Below are 10,104 nucleotides of genomic sequence, written 5' to 3'. Positions count from 1 at the left end.
GTTGGGTGTAGGTGTCAGTGTTTTTGTTGGAAGACAGAAACTTTTAGCTTTTCCATTGATCTCAGTGGCAGGTGGACAGCTGTTAAGCCTTTAAAAAGCCTCTCAAACACACCTATAGAAGCATGCAGACACACAGCTGGATAAGATTTCCACTCAGGTTTTGTTTTCCAGGATACCTATCCTCTGCACCCAACACTTGTCTGAGCCAGGTCTGTAGTATTCCTGGATGAGAAACCCAGACCCTGCCCTGTCAGAGGGCCAAGAAGATCACAGATGCAGCCTACTTGAGACCTGCTAGTCAAATACTTGAATATCAAATGGAAAATACATTGGCAAGAAAAAGTATGTGAACCTTTCGGAATTACCTGGATTTCTGCATTAAATTGGTCATAAAATCTGATCTTCATCTAAGTCACAACAATAGACAAATACAGTTTGCTTAAACTAATAACACACAAACAATTATATGTTTGTCTTTACTGAACACACCATATAAACATTCAGTGTAGGGTGGAAAAGGTATGTGAACCCTTGGATTTAATAACTGGTTGACCCTCCTTTGGCAATAAACCAAACGTTTTCTGTAGTTGCGGATCAGACCTGAACAACGGTCAGGAGGAATTTTGGACCATTCCTCTTTGCGAAACTGTTTCAGTTCAGCAATATTCTTAGGATGTCTGGTGTGAACTGCTCTCGGTCATGCCACAACATTTTAAATCAGGTTGAGGTCAGGACTCTGACTGGGCCACTCCAGAAGGTGTATTATATTCTGTTGAAGCCATTCTGTTGTTGATTTACTTCTGTGTTTTTGGTCGTTGTCCTGTTGCATCACCCAACTTCTGTTGAGCTTCAATTGGCGGACAGATAGCCTTACATTCTCCTGCAAAATGTCTTGATAAACTTGGGAATTCATTTTTCCGTCGATGATGGCAAGCTGTTCAGGCCCAGAGACAGCAAAGCAGCCCCAAACCATGATGCTCCCTCCACCATACTTTACAGTTGGGATGAGGTTTTGATGTTGGTGTGCTGTGCCTTTTTCCTCCACACATAGTGTTGTGTGTTCCTTCCAAACAACTCAACTTTAGTTTAATCTGTCCACAGAATATTTTGCCAGAAGCGGTGTGGAACATCCAGGTGCTCTTTTGCGAACTTCAGACGTGCAGCAATGTTTTTTTTGGACAGCAGTGGCTTCTTCCGTGGTGTTCTTCCCATGAACACCATTCTTGTTTAGTGTTTTATGTATCGTAGACTCGTCAACAGAGATGTTAGCATGTTCCAGAGATTTCTGTAAGTCTTTAGCTGACACTCTAGGATTCTTCTTAACCTCATTGAGCATTCTGCACTGTGCTCTTGCAGTCATCTTTGCAGGACAGCCACTCCTAGGGAGAGTAGCAACAGTGCTGAACTTTCTTCATTTATAGACCATTTGTCTTACAGTGGACTGATGAACATCAAGGCTTTTAGAGATACTTTATTAACCCTTTCCAGCTTTATGCAAGTCAACAATTCTTAATCTTAGGTCTTCTGAGATCTCTTTTGTTCAAGGCATGGTTCACATCAGGCAATAATTCTTGTGAATGGCAAACTCAAATTGTGTGCATGTTTTTATAGGGCAAGGCAGCTCTAACCAACATCTCCAATCTCGTGTCATTGATTGGACTCCAGGTTAGCTGACTCCAATTAGCTTTTGGAGAAGTCATTAGCCTAGGGGTTCACATACTTTTTCCAACCTACACTGAATGTTAAATTATGTATTCAATATAGACCACAAAATTACAATAATTTGTGTGTTATTAGTTTAATCACACTGTCTGTTGTGACTAAGATGATCAAATTTTATGACTAATTCATGCAGAAATCCAGGTAATTCCAAAGAGTTCACAAACTTTTTCTTGCCACTGTACATATGGGTGTATCTAAGGAATGCATTGAGTTTGATGAAAAATATTGAGTTTACTGAATGCAGAGACTTTTTATTGGGACCATATGTCAAGATGTCACTGGATAGCATAGTAATGGGTCGCAGACATGACTGCTGGAGATTTGGCTCAATATTGACCAGCTTTGGTGGAATAAGCCTGAGCAAGGCACTGCACAGAATCACTGATCTCCAAATCCCAATGTATTCCAACTCAAGATTAGCCATGCTACTGATCCTCTGGAATGTGAATGACCATCCCAACACCACGTTTTTCTCCACCACAGCTGGGATGTGGCCCACCAGACCAAACCAGATTCCATCCTTGTGACGCTGCAGCAACTGTGATATTGAGAGAACCCCCACGTTCCAGAGGATCAGTAGCAAGGCTAATCTTGAGTAGCTGTTGGAATAGTTTGGGATTTGGAGATCAGTGATTCTTTGCAATGACTTGCTCTGGCCAATCCCTTTTAATGTGCTGAGTAACTTCAGTCAAAGGGGACATAAGAGCTTATGTCATCTCTAAATCGGCAATGACTAACTAGGATGAAGTGAATTGACAGAGTCAACTGAGTCTTAATTCCATACTGTCAATAGCTGAGAGCAACTGAGCCAGTTAACATCACAGCTTTCAACGGCTAAGCATAGCAGTGGTATTGTCTCCCTCATGTGGCACTGAAGTGTAAAGCAATTTTAAGTTGGAAAGTATGTTTGTTACAAAGTCCTCCATCACGAGTCATTGTGCACTCCTACACAGTGTACAAAACATTAAGAACACCTTCCTAATATTGAGTTGCACCCCCCGTTTTGCCCTCACAACAGCCTCAACTCGTCAGGACATGGACTCTACAAGGTGTTGAAAGCGTTCCACAGGGATGCTAGCCCATGTTGACTCCAATGCTTCCCACGGTTGTGTCAAGTTGGCTGGATGTCCTTTAGGTGGTGGACCATTCTTGATACACACGGGAAACTGTTGAGCGTTAAAAACCCAGCAGCGTTGCACTTCTTAACACAAACCGGTGCACCTGGCATCTATTACCATAACCCATTCAAAGCCACTTAAATATTTTGCCTTGCCCATTCACCCTCAACGGCACATAATCCATGTCTCAAGGATTAAAAATCATTCTTTAACCCATCTCCTCCCCTTCATCTACACGGACTGAAGTGGACTTAACAAGTGACATCAATAAGGGATCATAGCTTTCACCTGGTCAGTCTATGCCATGGAAAGAACAGGTGTTCTTAATGTTTTGTACACTCAGTGTATGTGATTCTCTGTTAATTTCTCAGAGATCAGAAATCAGATCTAGCGATCATGTCTCCAGACTAGCCTAGTCCTTAGGCAGGGGGATCCCCAGTGCTGTAGGATGGTGTCCCTGCATCTGTGCCTCTGCCCTGGCCACCTGCTCCTCAGTGCAGCAGTCCTGGAGGAACACAGAGGCCAGGTTACGCAGGCGTGGGCTCTGGGAGATGGAGAAGCGCAGCATGCACTGTAGCACTGCGGTGTCGGTGGTTTGGGAGCGTGATGCAGCGGTGGTGAGATTCATGAGCGTGGTGATGGCAGATAGCACCGTCTCCTCCCGCCGGCTGGACAGGCATCCCGTAACCAAGGGGATTGCTTCGCTCTGCAGGATCTGGCCACGGCATTCCCGATCCATACTCAAGTTACATAGACCCCCTGGGAATGCACAGAAGCACTCCGTGATGGAGAGATTCTCCTTTTGAACATCTGGATTAAGGTATGTTGATATACTGTATGTATCATTTAAACATGATCTTGTGTATTTCACAACTAGTGTCCCTTGTGCCATACTCACCTATCCCAAACTCCACAAAGTTCTCATTTTCCTCTGTGAGCATGTCCAAGAAGAGATCAGTAACCTGAAGGGTTCTCAGGTTCTCCAGGTTCCTCGGATCATAGGCAAAGTTGGCCAAGTTGGCCAACACTTGCTCTTTCGCCTCTAGAAGAAATGGACAATTCGATAGTAATGTTAGCTAATGCCAACCACATGGTAAAATAAGGCTCAATTAGTTATATATGGTGTAGTAAGATTTAGCTAGAATATAATCAAACAGGAGGTCTATCATCCACCAAATCAATACCAGGGCTTCTGCCTTCTAAAGCATTAGCTACACCAATGTCTACACATTATATTAACCATGATATAGCCTACTCTGCTGCATTAGCTAGCAACGTACCATCACTGTCGGTGTCCTGAAACTCCGTGACAAGCGTCTGCAGGTATTCAAACCGATCAGATCCCGTCGCAGAATGTCCTTTTCCCGACATCATGTGTTCACTTCGTCACAGTTACTATGAATAAACGATCGACTGATATATTTACAATGACGAACGTTCACTCAAGATAAATAAAGTAACAATCTTCACATTTTAATGCCAGTGTTGTGGCCGGATGTTTAGGACGCATTGGTCCGTCCTCGAATTGTTTCCCCACCAGGACACGGTTCGTAATGTAATTGGTTCCACCTAAATGGCTTTCTAGGAGGAGGATATTCCTGCTGTTTTACTTTATTGGTGAATGCGTGACAACTGTGTACACTTGTATACTTTATAATTTAAATAGTTTATTTAAACTCTCACAAGATACATTTGATTTAACCAACGTGTTTCATAATGAAGGGAGGGGTGATCCGGCGGAAGTCGTTGTACGTGCATCTCTTGCGTTCTTGGGGAGGTCACGGTACAGTTGTTGCAAGATACTATTGGAATAAGAATATTTTGACGGACAGCAGTACCTAATTTTGCAAAATTTCGGACAAGTCTCGTCCTGGTTGTTGTCTACCATGAAGCAACATCAACTGTCTGCCTTAAAGCGCCGTACAAAACCAATTTTATTTGGAACATTAATCGTGGGACTGGCCACTGCTTTCTTCAACAGGTGATCGATCCCCTTTCATTGATGTTTCTAGCTAGCTATGTAGCTGTATTCTGTCTGGTAAAGGGCAATCAATGACCTATTAACTATAGACGGTCTATACTTGCTCTCCACACCACAACCTATATGGAGCTGCAGTCCTGTGTCCATACAATTTGATTTGTTTTCACTTAGTAGCCTGTCTGTGCTGTCCTATTTGCAGGGAAATACTGCATTAGATTATGTCAATTCTGAATTCTAAAAACGTAATTCAATGACACAATTTAATTTACTTATGACTGACTGCCCATTGTTGTCAGAGGTGGTTGAACATGTCATTGGACCCCTCTATCTAGTGCTTAATGGTGTATTGCCAATGTCAGTTCTACTGCCAATAGTGAGTGTGTAATAATAATCTAGTGAAACGCTAGCCCAATAACAGACTAAAGGAGCCTTATAGTCCAAGGACATTCATGTTCTGTTTAGAGGAGCCAATTCGCCTCCAAACGTGAATCCATCTTAACGTGAATTGATTCTCAGTTGTGGTATGATTACAGAAACATATAGCCCTCAACTTTCAAATCACAAAAATAATTTCACGAATGCCAAATATACGGTTACTAAAGCTTAAGGATTGGACCCTTTCTTTCAATTTTCGCCTAAAATGACATACCCAAATCTAACTGCCTGTAGCTCAGGACCTGAAGCAAGGATATACATATTCTTGATACCATTTGAAAGGAAACACTTTGAAGTTTGTGGAAATGTGAAATTAATGTAGGAGAATAACACATTAGATCTGGTAAAAGATAATACAAACAAAAAAAACATGCTTTTTTTTGGTTCCATCATCTGAAATGCAAGAGAAAGTCCAAAGTATTATTCCAGCTTAGGTGCAATTTAGATTTTGTCCACTAGGTGGCAGCAGTGTATGTGCAATGTTTTAGACTGGTCCAATGAACCATTGTGTTTCTGTTCAAAATGTTGTATCAAGTCTGCCCAAATGTGGCTAATTAGTTTATTAAATCATTTAAGTTCATAATTGTGCACTCTCCTCAAATGATAGCATGGTATTCTTTCACTGTAATAGCTACTGTAAATTGGACAGATTAACAAGATTTTAAGCTTTCTGCCCATATCAGATACGTTTATGTTCTTGTTACCTACAACCTCATGCTAATCACATTAGTGCACGATTTTAGCACAGTTTCAGCCGACAGAATTGTTCAGTGACAACACGTTTGTCAAATCAATTAAATTTTATTGGTCACATACACATATTTTGCAGTGTTATTGTGGGTGTAGCAAAATGCTTATGTTCCTAGCTCCAACAGTGCATTAATACCTAACAATACACGCAATTCCAAAAAAGGAATTAAGAGATATAGAATTATTACAACGAGCAGTGTCAGAGTCCGGGAATATATGTATATGAGGTTGTGTATACCCATTATGGACAGTATATGCATAGAAAAGGTGTACAACAAAAATCACTGAAACTGGAGACTCATATCTCCCTCACTAACGTCAAGCATCAGCTGTCAGAGCAGCTCACAGATCATTGCACCTGTAGTGATAATTAGGGTTGATTTATAGGACTATTGTTCAACCCCCATTGTACACTTTTTTTTCACCTTCCAATATTTTATGGATTGAACTTGAATATGACAACTTTCAGGATAAATCAAACCACTTTTTTTATTCAACAATATTGGTTGTGCCTAAAGGCTCTCAAACTGTATTTTTTAAATAATTCATATATACCTTTCCTAACCCTAACATTTGCCTAAATAGTCTACAAAATCTGAGTTTTTTTCAATCTACCCGTTGGTGTTGAAATGGAGCTGAAGATGCATAGAGGGAATTCTTTCATTGATCCCTATTTTCTGAACCGGTTCTCTTGATGTCTTCTAGTCTGACATCAAAATTCTAATTAAAGGTACACCTTATTTAAAGGGATGGTTTAAAATAAATGTACTGAAAACCCTATTGAATGAAAACTCCACAAGAAAATCGATTGGCCAGCAAGTGGGAGGGTTTTCAGCTGCTGAATTACATTTATTCAGCATTACGCAACTTCATAAGGTAAGTCTGAATACAAACTACTGAGAAGTGCATAGGAAAGGCGTGCGCAAGAAAGGCGTATTTTCCTAAATCGGAAATCGGGCCCTTAGTGTCTATGAATGGAGTACCAAAACGCTATAAAGGTGTGTAGTAATTGAAATGATTTCTTGCTGATATGAAAGATACTTTCCTTATGTTTCCAAAACTTCACCATAAGCAATTCATGTTCACGTTCAGACTGAGGGTCGGGGCTCTTAACAGAAGTCCCCCGGGAAGAAATCAATAGGCGGTAAAGGCAGTTGGCGTCTATGAATGTGTTGGTGAAAAGCATGAATGCACACACAAAAAGTTAGAGGTGCTGACTAACGGCGAGTAAACTGTAGGCTATAAAAAAAGAGTCGCACACTATATAAGCTCCCAGTAATTTAGTGGGTCAACCACCAACGTTTCAGCATCACACTGCCTTCTGTGATGATGAAACGTTGGTTTACCCAATATATTACTAGGCGCTTATATAGCGTGCGACTTTATTTGTGTGTGTGTAATTACATTGTATACCTTCTACAGACACCGATTCTTTGAGGACCTAGCAGAGATGAGGGCTCAGGAGCGTGCTAAGAATGATGCCAAGCTGATGGAGGTGCTGGAGATGAGGAAGAGGCAGATGGAGGAGTTAGCAGAGAAGAAGAAGCCATGATGAACCTCGACCCATTGGGCACAACAGACATTGAGTTGGACAGACCGAATGACAGCATCCCTTTGGTGGGGTTGCTGGGGGTTGTACAATACAGGCCATTTTCAGTGAGGGAATCTTTTAGCAAACAAATAGACAGGACAGAGGAGCAGAGAATAAGTAATCTCACGACAAGAGTATCATTCATGTGAAGGTTTTCATTGTGGTTATTCATTCATCTAACTTAATGTTTTCGTGGAGCTCTAAATTGTCCAATGAGATGTCCATGAAGAGGTCCTCTTCTTGTCAAAGAAATAACTGAAAGGCAATAAAGTGTTTGGGGAGTGGGTACACTGTTTGGTTTGCTGCTGCAACTTCACTACAATGTAATATTTGTTTAAAGAGCGGAGCATCACATTTTTGTCCCATGATGATAATCGGGTACAGCTGTGAAGAAGCTTACAGTAGTCATAATTAATTGTACAGCAAATCATGACGTTTAATCAGAATAGACTATCCACTTGTTAGTTGTACCCACAGAGGGAATTCAACCTCCGAAATGTATGATTGCTCGATTAAAAAAAAAAAACATGAGGGGAATGGTGGTAAATGTTATCTTTACCTCTACCAATAAGAATGATGAAATTACGTCCTAATCTATAATGGAAACCATTACTTTGGTGTAGTTTTTGTATAATTTTGTTCAATTTGCAAGTACAACTGATATCCACCAGGGGGCAGTGGTGACTCTTATGGCAGCACTGTTTCCAGGGCTATAAAGCGAAAAACTCAGAAGTGGGCGGCGGGTGGTAAGGACGGGACCGGCAGAGCAGTGGCTGTATGCTAGCAGGATAGTCCACATCTTTGCTGATAGCGATATGGTGTTAACATAAGTGGATACATTTGTCTAATTTATATTGCTAATTTAGCATGTATGGTAAAGCCTCAACCCTTAGCTACCTCTTCCAATTGAGCCAATAAAAAAAGTGAATACTGACGTTTGTATTATTTTGTGTGACTACAGCGCCAGCGATAAAACGCCAAAAATAGACACTTTCTAATTGAGTGAGGCGTCAAAGCAGACAACCCGCCCGCCCGGCTTCGGTTGGGTTATTATAATTTTATACAACGGTGGGTCAAATCCTGAATGCTGATTGTTTAAAACAACATTCCAGCTGGTGTCTATTCAACAATTTGCCACCAGCTAAGTCTGTGACGTTAAAATCCCTATTTAGGCAATCCACTGTCTCATCAGGCCAGCCAGGCAATTTATAAACGTAATCGCCACTATAAAAAGCATCTAGACATCTCACATTTCTTTTAGACTAACATTTTGTTTTCAACAGCGGAGGTTTGTATAAACCTTGCTGTCTGTCCCTGCAACATTTGATCTCCTGCTGTCCTGTACTAGTAATGAACAAATCGGGACGAGACAGACAGGCAAGCAGCGTTTCTCAGCCAGTCGAAATCATGAATCAGCTGGCATCATTTTTATGGATATATACAAAAACAAATGTAAATTGAAAAAAGGTCAAACGAAGTGCAGCTAATTTGCAGTCTTTCCAGCTTCAGTTCTAAGTGATTGTGTTAGCTGTGTTGTTGGCTAGCTCCTCTGAACAACAGTGTCCTGACGAGAGAGCACATTTTCTATGCCAGGGTAAATCATGCATCATTAGCTCATTATGGATGTATCCAAATAAATGTCAGAAGAAAACAGTTTAAACAAATGCAGCTACTTTGCGGTTATTCTGGTTGCACTTTTTGACGTGACTGTAAATTAGCCGTAGTTGGCTAGCTAGCAAGCAAGGGATAAGAACGTTGCCAGTCAGTATGACAACTGAACATTTAGAACGAACGACCTTGTCTCGTGCCTAACAACACCCTTGACAATACATCCTCAACACTATCTTCTCTGGCATTATCACTTAACTAAACAATGGATTCTCAAATAAATCATACAAACGCCTTGCTTGCCCTTGGTGAGTTTAGGCCTTGAATGTGATATGTTGGATGTGGGCAGAGTTTACGCTCAATGGAGTTTTCGTTATTCAAATTTGAGCTTTTTCTCAATTATTCTTTCCTTGATTCCTCACACCATCTCTCCTCACCTCGTCAAACGGCATTGGAGGTCAGAGGGGGGGACATTCTCCAATAGATTTGAGAAGAAGACTAAGAGGGAGGATACGAGAAATCAAGGATCAGAACCAGAGAGGAAGAGGCGAAGCAGAGCAATTTCTTCAATAGGGTCCAGCTGTGACATCATCCCTCAGGGTTTTTATGCTGCCACCTGGGTCTTTGCAACAGGTAGCGTTTTCATTTTTTTTTTGCTCACCAAGGCAGTTTTTTTATGGAGGGATCAAAGAGAGAGCACAAAAGGAAAAGCTCTCTCTTGTTGAGGACTCTCCATTCGAGTGAGTCAAAGCACACCTCATCCCCAAACTGCCCAGCAGACGAGCAGCCCCAAGAGGAGAGTCACCCCCCAAATCACTGAACAGACCCAGGTTCCACAACTGCACTGATCCTCCATTGTTGAGAAAGATATATTCACAAAGATGGAGAGAGTAATTGTG

The 10,104-nt window shown here is 41.3% G+C and overlaps 1 protein-coding gene and 1 long non-coding RNA gene across 2 annotated transcripts; one reads left to right on the top strand and one right to left on the bottom strand.

Annotated features, from left to right (window-relative positions):
- Positions 1–1,947: 1,947 nt before the first annotated feature.
- On the bottom strand, positions 1,948–4,373 carry armc7 (armadillo repeat containing 7). Its single transcript, XM_014159083.3, has 3 exons — positions 4,121–4,373; positions 3,739–3,882; positions 1,948–3,599 (listed from the first exon to the last, which is right to left on the bottom strand). Exons 1-3 carry the CDS (start codon positions 4,212–4,214, stop codon positions 3,253–3,255), a joined length of 585 nt encoding a protein of 194 aa, XP_014014558.1. The 5' UTR covers positions 4,215–4,373; the 3' UTR covers positions 1,948–3,252.
- A 76-nt stretch (positions 4,374–4,449) lies between these two features.
- LOC106579295 (uncharacterized) lies at positions 4,450–8,531 on the top strand. Its single transcript, XR_001322624.2, has 2 exons — positions 4,450–4,821; positions 7,429–8,531. It is a non-coding gene; the product is annotated as an uncharacterized LOC106579295 (long non-coding RNA).
- The last annotated feature ends 1,573 nt before the right edge of the window (positions 8,532–10,104 follow it).

This window comes from Salmo salar, chromosome 19 (assembly GCF_965601325.2).
Source record: "Salmo salar chromosome 19, fSalSal1, whole genome shotgun sequence".
Lineage (NCBI taxonomy): Eukaryota > Metazoa > Chordata > Actinopteri > Salmoniformes > Salmonidae > Salmo > Salmo salar.
Note: the sequence above shows the minus strand (reverse complement) of the source record. Positions and strands in the feature narration are given on the sequence as shown.